This window comes from Euleptes europaea, chromosome 13 (assembly GCF_029931775.1).
Source record: "Euleptes europaea isolate rEulEur1 chromosome 13, rEulEur1.hap1, whole genome shotgun sequence".
NCBI classification, from domain to species: domain Eukaryota; kingdom Metazoa; phylum Chordata; class Lepidosauria; order Squamata; family Sphaerodactylidae; genus Euleptes; species Euleptes europaea.
The window spans coordinates 61,790,158-61,810,160 of NC_079324.1; the positions used below are offsets into that span (position 1 = coordinate 61,790,158).

Consider the following 20,003-nt stretch of genomic DNA (forward strand, 5'->3'; position numbering starts at 1 on the left):
TTTTTAGTGCATCTTTCAAGCAGTGGAAAAAGGAGACTGGAGCATAAATGAGCAAAAGTAGCCGACTTTTAAGATTTCTTGTACTCAATTCTTTCTACTTTCACATCGTCGCCAATTAGCTGATACACATAAGTAACAACGGTGGAGGCTTGGATATCCATCAGCACAAATGAAGGAATTATGTTGCTGGGGGTAAAGAAAAAGGTAGTTATTTTATTTTTGTGATAGCATCCTAACAGAGACACTTAGAACTGTATTCCCGTGCATAAGGCACAGGAATCGATCTGTGGGATTATTAGAACATGAGTCCATCAGTCACTCTAGAATCCACCACCATCCTCTAGTAGCAACAACATACCAGGTGCTAGTAAGAGAATAGTGCCATTTATTACTACTTTTGGCGATTAAAAAAAAATCAGGGAGTACACTCAGGATGGCCCTAAAACAAGCACCTCAAACCCCCCTCTGAACTGCCCTCTTCTACTTACCACTCCTGCTGAAGAAAGTTCTTTGAAAACATAAATCTGTCTACTTCAAGTCTTCTAAAAGTGACCTTCCCCACAACAGTTCAGCTTAATTGTGTGCAGCGCCTTACGTGAAGGTGCTCTGGATGAAAGACAAGCTCTAGATGTATGGGACTATAGGTAATACGTTTGCTGGGCCCAAAAGCTTTGTAACCCAGAACAAGCAAGTATGAGGACCTCTTCCTACACAAACGGTAGTAATTAACATACTGTGACAAACACCCTCCCCCAAAATAGCTTATTTTATTGCATTTAACTCACTTCTCCAAAGCGCTGTAGGCTCCTGTTGCTGATCCAGGGTTGATATAGAACTTGTTTTCATGTTCAAATGCCTCAAATTTGTGTGTGTGTCCCGAAATTAGGATGTCCACATCAAACTGCCTTTGCAGTAATGCCAGGCTGGCCACATCACCCCAAGGAATAACTTGATGGCCATGGATCAGCCCGATCTTGAACTGCCCAACAGTTACAACTTTCTGTTCAGGATAATTCAAGTTCTAGAACCAAAGAAAAGACATGCTAACTTAAATAGGGATAGTTCTCTGCCACATTCTTCCAACCTTTTAACAAAACACTACCTTTTATTCCTACTGACTTCAACAGTACTGTCAGTGGAGAAAGATCAATCCTAGCATCCACCCCACAAGAGAAACCTACCCACAAGGACAGCTGAAGAGAACAGCGCTATTAAATCGGTATCTCCTCCCCCACTCAGAATTCCACGAGACATCAGTACCTCATCAAAGTCCCCTCTAACCACATGAACGTCACCAGCCAGGGTCTTGAGGTAGTCATAGCTCTCCTTTGTGCAGAGATTTCCAGTGCAAAGGATGTGCTGGATCTTTCCTGGAACCAGCAGTTTCTTGAATTTCGCTGGCAGGCTGTTGCATCTGTGGGGGATGTGAAGGTCTCCCAACACTAGCACCAACTTAGGAAGGAAAGAGGATACGCTTTCAGAGTTCCAATACTTATTTCCAGAGTTTCTCCATTTATGAGCACATTGCTAGAAGGTCTCCTGTCTGCATGTGAGGCAGCCCCATTAAGCTACAGGGGACTTGTTTAAAGTTTTAAGTGCCACTTATGTCTTTGCTTTTTAGCTTAGTGTCCTGACATTGTCCATAGTATAAAGCGTAAACATGACAGTGATGCTGTCTATGTCTTGTACTAAGTCGGTGACCCTAAGGTCTGGTCCAAATAATTCCTGAACATATGAAGTGACTATGGTCTGAGTCAGCCCCTTTGGCTCATCAAAATCAGTCTGGTCTACTCTGACTCAGGTACAGGTCTTTCACATCACTTGCTGTGTGATCCCTTAAACGGGAGGTGCCATGGACTGGGATCTTTTCCGTGACAAGCAACTGTTCTGCCACTGAGCCATGACTGTGTGACCCATCTTTTTGTAATAGGAAGGCAGAGGAGTCATCTTCCCCTCGCGCTTTTCTCAGCACATCACCACACAGAAGCTAACCAATGACTCTCCAGCAGAAAGTCTACAGGCTCAGGAGTTTGGTCTGGCGCAGTTATGCCATGCAGGACCTCGCGCGAGTCTGCCAAAGAGACTGTCACAGGCAACACAAGGGCAAGTAGCCATAGAGAGGTCTACACTATTCTCCCCTTGGCAATACAAGCAAGGACCGGGTCATCTCTTCTGAAGAAGAAGAAGAGTTGGTTTTTGTATGCCGACTTTAAGGAAGACTCAAACCGGTTTACAATCACCTTCCCCTCCACAACAGACACCCTGTGAAGTGTGGGGCTGAGAGAATGTAACTAGCCCAAAGTAACCCAGCTGGCTTCATGTGTAAGCGTGGGGAAAACAACCCAGATTAGCCTCCACCGCTCATGTGGAGGAGTGGGGAATCAAACCTGGTTCTCCAGATCAGAGTCCACCACTCTTAACCACTAGACCACATGGGCTCCCACAACCTATTCTGCCACAGCCTATTTTCCAAGGATCCCCTGCAAGTTGTACAGGCTTCTAGGAAGTTGTTCAAAGGGTGTGTGCATGCACAAAATTTAGGTGGCGTGCTAGCTAGGCCTACTGAGTGCCACTGTCACACTACAGTGGCCCTGAAGAATATCCTACAGCTGTGTCTCAAGGATGACTGACAAGGAAGGGGTACACAAGCGGTCTTTTAAGAAGGCTCATCAACACCGCTGTGTTACTGTGAGAAACTATGGTAATGAACGCAAGGAACTCCCAAGGTTCCTAACCCCAGTTTACCAACCATTCTAAAGCAAAGGGATTGCAAGTAAGAATAATCTACACAGAGCTGTTTGGGGATGGCAGGACTTTGTTCTTCAATCTATACCTATTTAGCATTTTAATCTCCAGTGAGACAGTTGCCACCACCAGTGTGAGCAAGAGGCCAAGATGAACAAACTTACTCTGTGCCCAGCCTTATTGGATGAAGAAGTTGATTGCAGACAGGGGAGGGGAAGGGGGAAAAATGGTGAGACATGAACAATGTTAAATAAAAGAAAGCAACAGAAAAGGAAACATTTCAAGGCAAATTAATAGGCAAATCATGTGAAAACAAGGTTAGGGCAGAAAATGTTTAAAAAAAGATTTTAAAAAATCAGATTTATGCAACTGATGCCTAATGGATTAATGGAAGAGCTCCAGCATTTATGGAAGGCGACAGTCATTCTTCATAATTTTTCAGTGAACCACAAAAGTCTTCATGCACAGCAAGCCTTGCTCATGTGGGATCTCCAGTGTACAACTTGAGAACCCCCCGCCCATCACTGGCTTCCCTATTTATTTTGGTGAAGGACGAAGCTCTGCATACTCTGAAAAAGTGGACCCAAACTTCTCTTTTTCTGGTGTCTCTGTCCAGGCACAGAAAAGTTCCTGTGTGCAGAACTGTGCATAATTTGTGCTAAAGGGAAGAAGAATTCTGCAAACTATGAATTATGCAAATTGCCATGATTTATTAGGATAATGTATTTTGCAGTTTTTTACTGTTCTACATAGTTTTTTGTTTTTATTTTTAGACTTATATCCTACTCTCTATCCCGGCCCAAGGCTGGGCTCAGAGCGGCTAACATCTATTAAACCATCATACAATATCAACACATAGTATATAAAATAATTTCAATTCCAATTTAAAACCAGCCATCTCTAACACTAAAATCTAATTGGTGTCATTCATCAGCACACAGGTCCACGGCCAGCCCAGGGAAGAGCAGTCAGGGTCCCTGATTAAATCAGCTCACATGAAGTGAGAGGAAGGAGAAGGGAGGCCAGCTATGGAAACCGTTGCTCCCCTCAACCATAGGCCTGGCAGAACATTTAGGTCTTAGACCCTGCAGAACTGCACCAGATCCCGCAGGGCCCTGATCTCACTAGAGAGAGTTCCACCAGGGCCATCGCAAGTTTGCTAGCCACCTAATTCCAAACCAATAGAAACTGCTCAGCCACAGTCTGGCTTCTGAGATTTCACTAAATATTGCTGCTTTCATCAGGGATTTTCAACCATAGCTGCTAGGTACCTGCTCTTTCAACCAAGCTAAAATTCTTGAAACTGAATTCTGAACCTAAAACTACATACTCTGTTTTTTCCTGCAAACCTACGGAACCATCCAGTTCACCCTGTACGGTGGTACTGCATAAGTACCACCGTACAGGGCATGATTCTGGCTGTTACTGCACTAGGTATTCCCAGCGATGTATTAAGAGTTTGGAAATGTTATAAAAAATACTGTTCGCACTTTGTTTGGCCCCTTTAGCTGTGAAGATGTCTTCCAACCATTTTTTAGCCGTGGCATCCAAAAACCCTTTTAAAGCGATGTTTTTTATAACATTTCCAAACTCTTGATACATCGCTGGGAATACCTAGTATGGTAACAGCCTCTGTTTGCCCCAATCTCCTATGTCAGGGAAGTGAATCAAGCTGCCCTTTGGAGACTAAGCTATTATTAATAAGCATTATAGTCCCTTCATTGACAAACAATAACACCACCTCTCATTCCCCTGCTGCCTGTACCCACCAGAATGTCATATTATACCAGCTGATAGGCTACCCACACCGTGCATGATTTCTCATGTCATGGATTTATAATGCTCCAAGAGGTTAGCCAAGCGTAATCATGAGAGATGTTATTGCAGTAAATACCACAAACACAGGCATGTTATGTACTGCAGGAAATTGTCAAAACTGTGGTTAATGTGAAAAGAATAAAAGCAGAAATTCAAGAAAAACGCAGGGAATTTGCTGTGAACCTAACTTGACAAATCCCTCCTCGGCCATGAAGCTAATCTTAGGCTAGCATTCTCTCAACATAATCCTCTTTCACAGGGTTGTTGTGTGAATAAAAAGGAACACAACATATGCTACCCATAACTCCTAGCTGAAAAAGCAAGAAAAATTTAATACATAATGTTACGGTTTAAGCCAGGGGTATGTGCAGAACTGGATCAATGAGAAACAACTTCAGCCCCCACCCTCAGCTCACTGGGTGACACCAGATCACTGTTATCCTTTGTTCTAATTGTTAGCTCTGTGCTTTTTTATATATATTTTTATTTTTGGTTTACAGTGCATTTTATAATGATCTGCTTACAATTTCTTAGCTACTTTGGTGGCTCAGATAGGGCAGAAAGATGGGATATAAAATTTGTAAATAAATCTAAACTATATGAAGAAGAGTTGGCTTTTACATGCCAACTTTTTCTACCACTTAAGAATCAACCTGGCTTACAATCACCTCCCCTTCCCCTCCCCACAACAGACACCCTGTGAGGTAGGTGGGCTGGGAGAGCCTGGAGTTCCCCTGGAATTGCAACAGAAATCAGTTTCCCTGGAGGAAGTAGCAGCTTTGGAGGGTTGACTGTACGGCATCACAGCTCCACTGAGCTCCCTCTCCAAGCACTGCTTCCAAATCGCTAGGGATTTTGCAAGCCCCCCCCCCCTCCAAATCTCCAGGAATTCGATAAACCAGTCCGCAACCCTACTGAACAAAGATCAGCAAAGGTGGAATTCGAACTCAGGGCCTGCAATGACTTTGGGGTAGGTCCCTCGAGCCCTGTCAACGCTGTTTATCGGGTCGTCTTCCTTCCTCCCGCTCCCACCCCAGCTCACCATCTTGGCCTCCCTGCAGCGCCTCCACTAAAGTTCCTTACGCGCTTCCGATTTGCCGAAGCCACCCTCCGGAAATGCGACCTACGGAAGCCGGAGAGGGGTCAAAACGGTTCGGAACGCGCTGCGGACCCTTGAGTCACTCAGACCCGATGCGACTAAGGAGGCGGGGTTATTCTCGCCAATCAGCGCGGAGGGCGGGAAAGTCGGGCCGCTTTCGGTCTCTCTGGCAAAGGAAAGGGGCCGCCGCGCCAAGAGGTCGCTTTGCTGACAGAAAACGGCCACACACGCACGACCGGTTCCCGATCGACCGTGCGTGGAAAGCATCAGGATATTTAGGCTTTTATTTTTGCCGATAAATGCCCGCATTGTTTTAAAGTTTATAATTGTGCGCCCCTTGGGAAGCTTTTTATTAGCGGACAGCGTAAGAAGGAAATGTTTTAGGCAAAGGAGTAAACGAGCCGGCCCCGCAAGTGGCGGAGTTCGCACGGGAGCCGGAAATGTCGTTTCGCCTGGCGCCCCTGGCTTCCCGTCTTTATGTCCGCCGGCCCCGCCCCCCGGCCCCTCCCCCCGGCCCCTCCCCCCGGCCCCTCCCCCATGGCTCTCCTCAGCCAAACTTACCTCAGGCTCAGCCTGTTTTTCTTCGCCGGAGGAGGGTCGGGCGGAGGGAGGCGGCGGTTCTCCTCCCCTCTCCCGGTCTTTTCTCGGCGGGGGCGGCGTCGTCTCGCCCTCGCTATGAAGTGCGGCATTGGGGGGCCTCAGCTGAGAGGTAGCCCCGAAGGTGGAGGGGAGGCAGGCGCGGGAAACAGAAAGGGGATTTAATCTTTACACACAACACAACACAACAAGTGGTCAAACACAATGAGTGGTGTCCTGGATAAAAACAAGAGTTGCACTTACCTGTAACTGTTGTTTATCAAGTGGTCTTCTGTGCAGGCGCACATGGGGCTGCGCATGCGCAGGCTGGCCTATGCAGTTCCCGTGTGGGGATGGACAGAAGCCATGAAGATGAAAACAGTTGCATTTATCTGTAACTGTTGTTCATTGAGTCGTCTGCTGTGCAAGCACACGTGGGACTGCGCATGCGCAGGCTGGCCTGCATAGTTCCCATGTGGAGCTGGACAGAAGACACGAAGATGAAAACAGAGTTGCACTTAGCAGTAACTTGTTCATCGAGTGGTCTTCTGTGCATGCTCACAAGGGACTGTGCATGCGCAGGCTGGCCTGTGCAAGTGCAGTTCCCTTGTGTGCCTACACAGAAGCCATGAAGGTGAAGACAGAGTTGTACTTACCTGAAACTGCTGTTCAAGTGCTCTTCTGTGCAGACACACATGGAACTGAGCATGCGCAGTCTGGCCTGCGCATGCAGTCCCATGTGGGCCTGCACAGAAGCCACGAAGATGAAGGAAAGGAATGGCGCTCCTATGAATAATGCATTTTGACTTATTTTAACTACTGCATTGTATGAATACTGTTAATTTCCCGTTTCGTATCATTTTTGGCTAGATGTTTTTATTATTATTTAATAATAGAAATACAAAAATATAGGCTATGCAGAATACAAACGGTGGTACAGAACAATAACACAAACATGCTGTATAATAACCTGAGTTTGCTGCAACAAAATGATGCTCCTATGAATAATGCATTTTGACTTATTTTAATATACTGCATTGTATGAATACTGTTAATTTCCGGTTTCGTATCATTTTTGTATAGATGTTTTTATTATTATTTAATAAGAGGCGAAACAAAAATATAGGATATACAGAATACAAATGGAGTGATACAGAAGAAAATGACCCAAAAATACCATATAATAATTACCTGAGTTTGCTGCAATATAAACTTTCAACCTATTAGTATTACTTCATATCATGCATTATTTGGACTTCACCTCAGGGCAGCTCCTAGGCAGAAGGGGTTTGTTTTCAGCCGCTGGTCAGTTTGGACATCTGTTTATAGTACATTTGGAGGAGATAAAGTTGCTTATACTTTGAGCTTCTGTGTGAGTAGGAGAGCAGTCCTCCTCAGAAGTAAGCCCCAGGAAAGCGGGTTCAGGATGGTGGCATTACAGGACTAAACTGAGGCAGTGTCCTGCAGCAGAGTGTCAGATTAGGGTCTGGGGGAGCTGGGTTCGAATCCACTCTGTCCTTGAGCTCCCTGAGGCCTTTTCCTCTCTCCCTGCCAAACCTACCTCACAGGGTTGTTTTGAGGAGAAAGTGGAGTAAGGGAGAAAGGATGTTAGCTTCTTTGAGTCTGCGCTGGGGAGAAAAGCAAAGTATGAATAAATAAACATTGGGGAAACCCCCCAACCATGTGTATTTTACTTGTATTTGTTTATACCCTGCTTTTCTCCCCGAGGGGGACCCAAGAACTTTACAAAGAGCCAGTGTGGTATAATGGTTAAAGTGTTGGTCTGAGGAGACCCAGGTTCAAATCACCCCTCACCCATGGAAGCTTTTTTGGTGACATTGGGCCACTCACACACTCTAGCTTAACCTACCTCACAGGGTTGTTGTGAGGATAAAATGGAGGAGAGGAGAATGAAGTAAGCCACTTTGGGTCCCCACTGGAGAGTAAGGTGGGGTATAAATAAAATAAAACATTCTGCGTTTTAGCGTCACAACAACCTTGCGGACCCTGTGAGAGAGGGACTCCCAGCAAATTTCAAGGCAGAGGAATCAAATCTATATGAATTCCCAGATCCTAATCCAGTGATGGCGAACCTTTTAGAGACCGAGTGCCCAAACTCCAACCCAAAACCCACTTATTTATCGCAAAGTGCCAACACGGCAATTTAACCTGAATACTGACGTTTTAGTTTAGAAAAAACAACACATACATTAACATCTTTTGCCTTAAAAGAAAAACACAATAACAGAGCTTTCAATTATACAAACAACTTTTTATTGAAAGGTAAAAGTTTGCATTTGGCATGCTTTTGAACAATTAATGTTTGTTCAAAGCCCCTAAGCTGGGCGGCTCGGAGTCCAGGGAAGGCAGATGTGACAGCTGCTCAACTTACCTGCGCGTGCCCACAGAGAGGGCTCAGCGTGCCAAGTCCGGCACGCGTGCCATAGGTTCGCCAACACTGTCCTAGTCTAACCACTACATGTACACTGATGAGGTCTGGTTAGTGACTAACCGGAAAAAAGATCTTGGGGTGTGATAGTGTAATGAAAATAACAATTTAACATGCAGTACTAGTGAAAAAAATGCTAGTTGCCACATCTTGAGGCAGTACGTTCCTTAAGTTACTTAATCTTCTGACAGTGAATTCCATAACGTAATTATTGCATGAAGACCTGCTTCCTTTTACCTCGATTTGCTGACAGTCAATTTCACTGGGTGACCCTGAGTTCTAATACACCATCTTTCTGCCGGTATAACACAAAGTTTTAAGGTGACAGTATGTTAACAAAATATACGAAACATACAAATATATCACATTGACCCAAGAGTTCAATTTAGGTCAGATTCAGATCCTTGCCATCACTTGTTTTTATTCTGGACTTTTCATTTTAATTAATATAGTACAGGTCTGTTATATAACAAAATAGACTGTTGCCATACTATTTTTCTTCTCTAGTATTCGGAAGGGCCGTATATGCCTTAGCTCGAATCAGTGATGAATTCTGGTTTGATCCTATTGAAAAAGGAGTAAGTAGATTTTGAATTTAAAACGCAGATATCGATGGCGGGGGTGGGGAATGTTGCAGATTGTAACAGAATTGTGCTAGAGGACACATTCCCTTTAAAATAGCTACTAAGGTTTAGCTGGAAGGGAAAGCAATGATTTACATTTATTATTCATCAGATTTGAACAGGCAAAAGGAAACTGGTGCAAATCTGTATACTGTTTGACACTGCCTTCAGTTTCAGCCTCAGAAATTAATCAAAGGAACTGGCAAATTTTAATCTAGGATTCTAGTTTTAATTTGCTATTTGTTACCAACAGATTAGTGATGAATCCTGTGTGGCGTTACTCCAAGCTCCAAGATTGGAATAGCTCTGTTTAGGATTGCACTGTAAATCAGTTAATACTTGTACACATATATAATTTGTTCATGTCTGGACAGATAAAATTAAATTATACTTCTCTCTTTCATATGTAGTGTGCCCTACATATGAAGGATGCCGAAGCAATAATAGAATCTCCAGATATTACAACATGGCACCTTTATTGGGTGCCTATGATTTAAAGATGATAAAATACTTAATTATATCCACAGCTGTTCCTAAGGTCAGTAAATTCTTCTCGATCAGCATATGCCTGTATCTTCTTTTCATCTATGTTCTTTCAACACTATTCCTGGAGAAATTCACCTGAACTGTGTCTAAATGAAAACAGTGTACGACTCAAGTGTAAATTAACAATAAAGGTAAGTCTTAGTAGATGGGACAAATGTATACAATTTTATATTATATTTTATATTATAAAACTGTTCCAGTTATAATTTTTAATTAGTACACTGTATCTGTAAATTTTATTTGACAAGCATGTTAATACAAAATGCAGCAATCAATCATAAGTATGTGTTTGATCTATGGATGGTGTTTTTCTAGGCACCTCACAAAACAGTAAAGAATTTGTTTTTGCTGTAGCTGCTAAACCTTTTGAAAAACATTGCATTTCAAACAATACTAGTATATAACGTAGGAAGTAACAGTGAATTGTATACAGTAAAGTCCAAATTGACTTGACACACATTTAGATTTGTGTTTGATAATGTGTTGTTTTTTTGAAGAACTGAATGTTCAGTCTGCAAATTCTAGTATCCAAACTTTTCATCATTGTTAATGTTGTCTTCTTAAGGACTATGTTGTACTTCTAGGGAAATCTGACTATTAATAATATTTTTTTCTTTCAGGCAGTCCTACCTGTATTTAGGTACTCAAATAGTCTGGAAAAGAATGTAAATAAATGCAACATTTACACAAACTTTAAAGAATGCCATATTGTCTTTCAACTTTTCTGCAAACATGGTAGGTAAATAGTTATACAATTCTGTGAAGCTATTACGAGGTTAAGGGGTTACAGTTTTTAAAAATGTAGACTTTAAGAATCGTACAATTAATTCCATTTCCCCCTGATGTTTTGAAACATGTTTCTTAAACTTGAGGCTTTCCAAATTACCTTCTGATACAATGTGTGTGTGTGGGGGGGGGGGTATTCAAAAAGACTTCCAGATGACTGCGTTTTTTGAAACAAGAAAGTATGATTTTATTATTTTGAAATTCATTCAATACATTCCATGAAATAAAATTTCAGTCCAGTACCAGTCTAAATATGCTGATGACACCCAGCACTATATTTCTTTATCCTGATCACCTGTTGATGCCTGAGTCCAGCTTTATTACTGGAGAAGCAAGCTAATGTGGGTGCAAAAAAGGTTTTATTTTAGCTGCATTTAAGTTTTGTTGCGTTCAACAGTTTTTTTGTGTAGGCTGCTACATTGTTTGTTGGAGGTCTTTGCTCTCTGGCTGGCGTCTCCTGCTTTTATAGCCCCTCATGCCTCCACCCCCACCATTGTCCCTCCTCCCTCAAGCCCCTCCCCTTTTACCTTAAGGGAGTGCCATGTTCTCAGGTATGCACCCAGCCTTCCTCTGTGACTGGGCCCGGCTCTCCCCTAACTGCTGGGATTACTCACGAGGCGGGTGGCTAGGCTGGTGGCCACGCTCCACCCTCCTTTAAGGTGTGGCTTCCCTGCACTGGATCGGGCTTTGTTTGCCAGGCAGTTCCCCTTTTTGGCAGCCTGCAACTCACCTGGGCTGCCGGGGGATTGGAGCCGTGGCTGGCAGACGCTTGGCGCAGCTAGTCTGCCTACTTGGCAGTCTCCCTAGGGTTGCCAGCTCTGAGTTGGGAAATACCAGGAGATTTTTGGGGTGGAGCCTGAGGAGGGTGGGGTTTGGGGAGGGGAGGGACTTCAATGCCATGGAGTACAATTGTCAAAGCGGCCATTTTCTCCAGGGGAACTGATCTCTATTGGCTGGAGATCAGTTGTAATATCAGGAGGTTGGCAACCCTAGGTCTCTCTTTGGGCTTCTCCAAGGTCAGATCTTGTCTGCTGTCCTTTGCCCAGGCTGGCCCCAGACAGTAATTATTTCTTGTTTACGATTGCATGCATAATTAAACAAGAAGAACCTGAGACCTGAGCTCTTTTATTTAAAATCTGTTGAGCTCTTAGTGTCCACCAGGGAGCACTATATGTCACCTTATTTTAGCAAGCCATGCAAAAAAGCTGGGCTATATGTATTAGGCTATGCCCTGACCTGGGTGGTCCAGGCTAGCCTGATCTGGTCAGATCTCAGAAGCTAAGCAGCATCAGCCCTGGTTAATATTTGGATGAGAGACCACCAAGGACTACCAGGATTGCTATGCTGAGGAAGGCAATGGCAAACCACCTCTCTTAGTCTCTTGCCTTGAATCCCCCTTGAGGGATCACCATAAATCGGCTGCAACTTGAGGGAGGGGCCGTGGCTCAGTGGTAGAGCATCTGCTTGACATGCAGAAGGGTCCCAGGTTCAGTCCCCGGCATCTCCAGTTAAAGGGACCAGGCAAGTAGGTGTCATGATAGAGCCTGAGACCCTGGAGAGCTGCTGCCGGTCTGAGTAAACAATACTGACTTTGATGGACTAAGGGCCTGATTCCGTGTAAGGCAGCTTCATGTGTTCATGTGATGGCACTTTACACACGTCTTTACCAAAACTAAATAATAGGCATCTGATGTAGCAGTAAGGGAAGGACTAGTGTGTACGAAATGGCTGCTTCTTAAAGGCCATTTAAGTTCCTTCCCACAGGGTCTGCTTCTGTACAGAAAGCCATTAGTATGTGGGTGCCTGCCTTGCAAATCAGAGTGTTTGCTATGCTTTTTAATTTGGAAGACCTGTCATAGGCATGGTAGTTTAAAAAACTGGTTCACCTGGCTAGACCCTGCTCAAGAGCAGCTTGCTGTGTTTCCACAGACATCGTCATCCCCAGGTCCAGCTTTGTGAGGATTGTACTGTGAGTCCAAGTTGTGGTGGTGGCACCTTCAGATGGTTTCTTCCACAACTACGTGTGGGTGGGGAGTTGAATTAGCAAATAATTCTATCACCACAGCTTCAACTGTGGATTGTAACTCAGCCAGGTATTCAATTTTTAACCTGGCACACACGCACACAACATAAAACTAAATACTCAGTTTCATACTGAATATGAAAATGTTATAGAGTTAATGTTAACAGATTTCTCATAGGATGAAGAGATTACTTAACATTTTCTGAAGGTCATACGCACAGTATGCCAATCCTAGTCCTTCTCTCTCTTTAGGCATTGTTAAAACTCATAACTTATCTTTTCAAGAATGTGAACCTTTGCAGGCTGTGTTCGCCAAGCATCTGTGTCCCAATGTACTGAAGATACATTCAAGGTAATAAAATGAATGTTATATTATCAAGTCACATGGTTTTTGCCCAGAGATCATCAGATTTCTAAACAACCCTCTTGAAGCAGATTTTGAAGATGCGTGGTATAAATCCTCTAAATAAATTTCAGTTATATATTGAGGCTTGCTTCTTCAGAACTAGTTCTGATGAGTGCAGATAAGAATTGGAGGCAGAAAAGTCCCATTCCAGAGGGTCTCCAGCAAGTAAAAGTTCAGATTGTATTCCTCTACAGTGTAAGATAAGCATTGGAAAAGAAAAGGCCCTTCCTGTGGGCCACCTGGGAGGACTCTAACTCAGGACCCCTCAGGGTGGGGAGGGGAGAGATGGTAATGTGATAGAGAGAATCCTGGAATCTAGAGAGAATCCTAGAGTTGGAAGGGGCTCATACAGACCATCTAGTCCAACCCCCTGCTCAATGCAGGATCAACCTAGAGCATCCCGGGGAGGGGCTGTGGCTCAGTGGAAGAGCCTGCATACAGAAGGTCCCAGGTTTGATCCCCAGCATCTCCAGTTAAAAGGACTAGGCGGTAGGTGACATGAAAGACCTCTGCCTGAGATCCTGGAGAGCCGCTGCCAGTCTGAGTAGACAATACCGACTTAGATGGACCGGTGGTCTGATTCAGTATAAGGCAGCTTCATGTGTTCATGTGACCCCCATTTCTGTCTGTACCGGCAGAATTCAAGTCATCAAGGGGGGCAGACCTATTTTACCAGGTCTGCCCCTCCCACCTCTGCCTAGTGGAGAAGACAGAAGAGCCAGAGAAGGGAAACAGGATGGTGCTCCAAAACAGGGCCTTGCAATTTGGCTGCCACTCACTGGCTGTTACTATTCTTTTGGGGCTGTATTGGACAGATCTGCAGATTTTTGTTGTTTTGTTATTCATATTAAGCATGAACTATAGACAGCAATTCATAGTCTCTCTTAAACTTCTCAGGCAGTTGTCTGACATATTGATTCATTTTCCAACTTATCAAGACGAAGTAACTTTATCTGTAACACCACTGAAAGCTTGTTTCAAGACTTATGTTGAGGATGAAATGGGTAAGCATTTAATTGCATAGCTTTAAAAAATCAGAAAAGTGATCCATAAGAGCATTCTGTATGCAAGAGAACACTGTGTTGTGTCAAAGTGTTTTGCATGTTGTGTGTTTGAAATATTTTTTTAGCAGTGGCTTCAAGTGAGAATAAGGAGGTTTCAGGCAAGGAAACATATTTGAGTCTGCACATATACTCAAGTTGGACTTCTATTTTTTCACAAGAACTGTTTCATGACAAGAGTTTCAGGCTTCCTGTCCATGATTTTCCTGTCTCTAATTAAGCTAGGCCTTTAGGCAGCCTCTCTGGTAAGAGCGGGAACAGACCAGTGATTCACAGAGCCCCACAAAGAGGGGCGGGGTTTCTCTCTAGGGTTGCCAGCTCCAGGTTGGGAAATACCTGGAGATTTAGGGGGTGGAGCCTGAGGAGGGCAGGGTTTGGAGAGGGGCAGGACTTCAATGCCATAGAGTCCAATTGCCAAAGCGGCCATTTTCTCCAGGGGAACTGATCTCTGTCACCTGGAGGTCAGTTGTAATAGCGGGAGATCTCCAGCCAACCACCTGGAGGTTGGCAACCCTATTTCTCTCCCAAAAGGAAACAATTGGATGGCTTAGCACAAGCCAGAGCGTAGAAAGAACGCCTATTCCTGCAAGGGGGTGTGATTATAGAAAAATCGATAAATGCCTGAGGGAGGAGTTCCTGCTGTCTTCCCCAGGAGCAAACAAGGGAGGAAGAATCCTTTGCAGGATAGGCCCATTTCAGGTAAATGTGGCTCAGGATCTGTGAACTGGAAGCCAAATAGTTAGGGCACCAGTTTAGTCAGGCTGTGTTCGTTTTCTGTATTATTTTAGCTGTGTTATGCCTTCTCCTGTTTGTCTGAAATATTTCCCTGTGTGCAAAAAACTGCACACACTGTTCCCTTCTTACTCTGTTTTTCCAGTATTTAAAACCTTTCCTTTTAAAAGAGCTTGTGTTGCCCCCAGATCTCTTGTGTGCAAAAGGACTGGGTTAGGTGCAGGCCAGCTCTCTAGTGAGCCAGCTTACATGTTTGGCTGGATGAGGTGCATGTTTGTGTGAGTGTGTAAGAGACAGATAAAGGAGAAGAAGAAGAGTTGGTTTTTATATGCCGACTTTCTCTACCACTTAAGGGAGAATCAAACTGGCTTACACTCACTTTCCCTTCCCCTCCCCACAGCAGACACCCTGTGAGGTAGATGGAGCTGAGAGAGCTGTGACTAGCCCAAGGTCACCTAGTTGGCTTCATGTGGAGGAGTGGGGAAACAAATTCAGTTCACCAGAGAGGCAGAAGTGGACCAGTCATATTCTGCCTTAGATTTTAAAGAGACAGGTGGTGGCAGCTACCCTGAGAGTGTGGGCTGTAATGTCAGGGGTAAATAATAGCCAAACAGCTCCCAGGAGTCTGGGGAAACAGGGATGTCTGCCACTGTTCCACGTCCCCCCTTCCTGGGGTAATCGTGCCATAGAGGAATAGTTTTTTTTTAAGTGTAATAACTAGATTATTACACTAAAATTATATTGTTTATTACTGGCTTCAGCCAATAAATGTTTTGATGTAAGCAAATGGATTAAAGAGGAAAAGTACAGTTCTTTGAAGTGAACCAGTGTCATGTAGTGGTTAGCGTAGCAGATGAGGATTTGGGAAACCCAGGTTTCAATGTGCTGTAGACGTTTGTTGGGTGACCTTGGGTCTCTCTAACACTACCCTACCTCCCAGAGTTGTTGTTATAAGGATAACATGGAATTAGGGAGAATAGCGTAACCTGCTTTGAGTCACTGTTGGGAAGGAGGGCAGGGTATAAATAAATAACCCGGGTTTTATGCTATTGGTTTGGAAATAGTAACGAAGTGCTTCTTTGATTGTACTGATAATCTGTTATTCACCTTAATTTTTAAAAGGATCTGTCAGAACGTTTGCCCTGATGAATTTACCATGTTGTATTTTTGTAAATCAGACTTCTTGCCAGATCCAGTGATAGATGTAATATTGACAAAAGATGCTCCAAGGGTGATCCACATGTTTGTTGAGTGTAGGGATGCTGTAATGTGTGGATGTCCTGTGCATATACTATACATCCAAACACACAATTCAGAAGTCTTGGAATTCTTCCACTTTTTTTTTTTTTTTTGAGGCAGATGGACTGTGGGAATAGGTCACAGGAATAGGTCGTATGACAAGACTGGATGTACATCCAATTTACACCTAACTGCTGTACCTGTGGGAGCAGGCTGACACTCTACCATGCATGTTCTAGTTTTAATTAAGTTGTGACCCACATCTGTTTTACATATGAATATTAAATTTGGAAAGCATTTATAACCATTCTTACTACAGCCTTCAGGACTTTTATTGCTTTTGTTTCATGTTGTCATGAATGTGAACAGATTTTGCAAAAGAAATGCGTACTAAGATACACCTTGAGCCAGAAGAATTTGAGTATTTTCAAGTTGGAGTAGACTCTGAAGTCACATTTTGCCTTAAAGAGCTAAAGGTAACAATACAAATTGTATTTGCTTGATTGTTAATATGCTTCAAGATTGCATTAGTGTGCTCTTCCATGATTAATTGCTAAGGCCTTATTTAGGAAGCAGAACTTCAGTGTTGAAGCTGTTTGAAGGGCATCGGGGAGAGGGAAGAAAATGTTATAAAATGTGGAAATCTTGGAAAGGTAAACCTATGACAAGCCCCGCTGGAGCAAACAGAAGGCCCGTATGCTCCAGCATCCTGTTTCCATCTATGGACCAACCAGTTGCCATGGGCTGACTGGGAGTTAAAATGGTCCTGGAACAAGCTGCAGGGCCCACTCAGCTCAGACCCAGCCAGCCATATGTGTTGGCTCAACGGCTGCCTCCTCCTGCGATGATGCCAACCCTCATCATTGGCACCACTGCCCAGATCTGAGGTGAGTGGCTCCAGCAGTGCTGGCCCAGCTACTAGGCTTTGCTCTGCATGCTAGCCACCCTCCAAGAACTCTATGTATAACTTAAATATCCAGTCTGCCCCTGTCAAAACCTCCAAGAAGCCAACAAGCAGGGTAATAAACAACAGGCAATTGTCCTGTCTGCCAGAGAATGTAACAGTGAGTTTAAACCAAGACTGTAATGCTCCATAATGTATAATGCTTGAGGTTAATTCATGTATTTCACTTGTGTTTAGGGACTGTTGGCTTTTGCAGACACCCTCAGCACTTCAATCTCTGTACATCTCGATGTTTCTGGAAAGTAGGTTGATGATGGGAGTTGATGTTTTTGTTTATTTGAATGGCTAAACTATTAATTGAGGGTGCTTAAATGAGCACTGAACTCACTTCCTGGAAAGAACTGTGTTGCTAAGGGATGCTTTGGTACACAGCAATTTCCTGCACAAATACAATTTTCACGTAGGAAATACATTTGTAGACACAATAATATGTGAATTAATCATACACAGTGCACAGTACTACACATTGTTAAAAGTGTTTTGGCCCATTTAATTTTGTAGTACTTTTATGAACTGCATCTAGAGAAGGTACGGAAAAATTTTGGGGGAAACTCCCCCCCCCCCAAATAATGTTTTCAGTTTTTCCAACAGAAAAATTGGGAGACTTTGTAGAGCACTGAAAAGTTCTCCTATGAAATACTTTCCTTTTTGAATGAGAAAAATCTTGCCTTGAAAAGCATTTCACTCATTCCATATGTACAGCATGAAAAATACTGAGGACTTTCTCAGTTTTTCCCGTGGGAAAATTTGGAAATGTTGTAGAGCACTGAAAAAAATCCTTTGATTTCCCCCCCCCCCCATGAGTGACATGAAAGACAAGTATGGACTTTTTAAAAATTAAGACAGTCTAGAGCATTAGATGAACATTTCTGTGTACACAGTAGACATGCACAACATATTAGAGATTTTAATGTAAACTTTAGCAACAACATTATGTGTTTAATGATAATACATTAAAGAGTACATTGTTTTCAAGATATAAAGTGTAGCTTAATATCCAAACATGCTGATAGTTCTACCAATTGTGACTCTATGACAATGTTTCTGTCCAAATAATACTTTCTTTTGTTTACTACAGAATTTGTTTTCTACCTTTTATTTTTGCCTGCCTCTCAGATGGCAAAAAAGATATACAGGCTATAGTAGCATAGGGTATAGCAGTTTGCACCTCTTTCTCAAGTACTGGGTACTTACAGAAAATGAAGACATTTCTACTTTTAAATTCCATAAGTATTAAAATAGTATAATTATATGTGCTGTTATAAACAATGTATTTTATGTTATATAAGTAAAAGAAGTTTAGATTTGATAGCAAAGCATATATTTTGATTTTTTCCCCCCAAATTTTCATTTTTGCCACCAAAAAACCCCCCTCTCCCTAGCTTCGAAATTTCTGGGAATTTTATATGCCTAACTGCATCAGGTAATGCTATAATAGGAAGGAAAGTAATATTTTAGTAGCTTTTTCCCATCAGTAAAGAGCAGAATGTGAACCTAGGTTTTTCCTCTGCATATAGGCTGGGATATGAAAATTATTCTTATCAGTAAAAATATGAGGCAGATACTCAACCCGTTTTTAATTTAAAGGCCAGTTGCTTTCATCATTGAGGACATGATGGTCGAAGCTAGTTTTGTTTTAGCTACTTTGGCAGATATTGAAAACAAAGAATCCTCTCATCATTCTCCACATCTTTCACAAGAGCAGAAAAGGTAAGGCAGATTAGAAGTTAGTTGTTTCTTTTGCAATGCTAGATTTAAGATGGAAAAGATAGGATCCCTCCCAAGTCCAGTAGAGGATACAATTCACCCTGGTACCTCTATAAGAGTTGTGAACCTATAACAAACGTTTTCTGAATCCCTGAAAGGAGATGCCAGTTTAGGAAAATTCTAAGCCTCTTTGGTCTCCAGGTAGACTCATATTAATAGGAATAACTTGTTACCTGCTAGCTGCTATTACGCAAGTGCTTCTCATGCTAGGAACTAATGGTCATCATCAATGTAAGGCTCAGAACAGCAGTGTTGATTCAGTATTGTGCAGGCAGGTGGCTCATATCTTCTCATGCTTTGTTCACATGCTGAACAGAATCCCAGGTGGTGGAGTAAAATCCTGGAATCCTCCACAGTACTTTCAGGGTCTAAGGGAACCAGGACTCACACAGTCGCATCCCATGCATGTTAAGTTAAGTTGTCTTCTCTCTCCTGCTGCAGGCCAGACCGACTGAGGTGATGGGGCTCTTGCAGTGGGTCACACCGGAGCAACTTCACTAACTGCCCATGTTCTGTGACCTTTTGCTCCCTAGGCCCTAAACGCTAAACCTTTTTAAAGAAAATCAAATAACATGTTAAAAGAGAAAATGACATGGGTTACACTAAGCCCCAGTTCGTTCAATGGAGCTTACTCCCAAGAACCCATGCACAGTGCTGAAGCCTTAGTCAATTCCCAGTATGCAGAAGAGTTGATATCTAGGTTTTTTTAAAGCGCTGTTTCTATATACATTAAACTGATGGGGTCAGTAATAAACATGTTGCAGGCATTTCTAGTGAAAACTACAAAATGAGGAGCCATTAGCTGCAGTCTGTTTAATTACTTTAAAATACGACACTTCTTATATTTGTATGGAATGTAGATGCAACATTATGCATTTAATTTCTATTACTCTCGCACTTTAAATGGGGTACTGTACACTATCTCTCAGAATGCAGAAGAAGTCAACATGAACCATTTCCGAGTGGTTTTTGTGATCTTGCTGTCCAGGTGCAGCAGAACACAAAAGACCCCATCACTTCCTTGCCAGTGTGTTTCGAATGTACTCCATGGAAGTTTGGAAAGGAAGAAGATGCTAGCAAAATTCCAAAGCACTTCCTATTTCAGTCCTATTAGAGTTGGCTGTTGTTTTGTGGTTGATAAACCTCTGTAAAGCCCTACTTTATCCATA

The 20,003-nt window shown here is 43.0% G+C and overlaps 2 protein-coding genes across 2 annotated transcripts; one reads left to right on the forward strand and one right to left on the reverse strand.

Annotated features, from left to right (window-relative positions):
* Positions 1 to 31: 31 nt before the first annotated feature.
* VPS29 (VPS29 retromer complex component) lies at positions 32 to 5,613 on the reverse strand. The gene is made up of 4 exons (XM_056859765.1): positions 5,606 to 5,613; positions 1,261 to 1,452; positions 786 to 1,021; positions 32 to 186 (listed from the first exon to the last, which is right to left on the reverse strand). Exons 1-4 carry the CDS (start codon positions 5,606 to 5,608, stop codon positions 69 to 71), a joined length of 549 nt encoding a protein of 182 aa, XP_056715743.1. The 5' UTR covers positions 5,609 to 5,613; the 3' UTR covers positions 32 to 68.
* Positions 5,614 to 6,337: 724 nt separating this feature from the next.
* Positions 6,338 to 18,781, forward strand: RAD9B (RAD9 checkpoint clamp component B). Its single transcript, XM_056859762.1, has 9 exons — positions 6,338 to 6,371; positions 9,195 to 9,265; positions 9,838 to 9,987; positions 10,477 to 10,591; positions 12,918 to 13,017; positions 13,969 to 14,075; positions 16,473 to 16,579; positions 17,245 to 17,309; positions 18,655 to 18,781. The coding sequence occupies exons 1-9, from the start codon at positions 6,338 to 6,340 to the stop codon at positions 18,779 to 18,781; spliced, it is 876 nt and encodes a 291-aa protein (XP_056715740.1).
* The last annotated feature ends 1,222 nt before the right edge of the window (positions 18,782 to 20,003 follow it).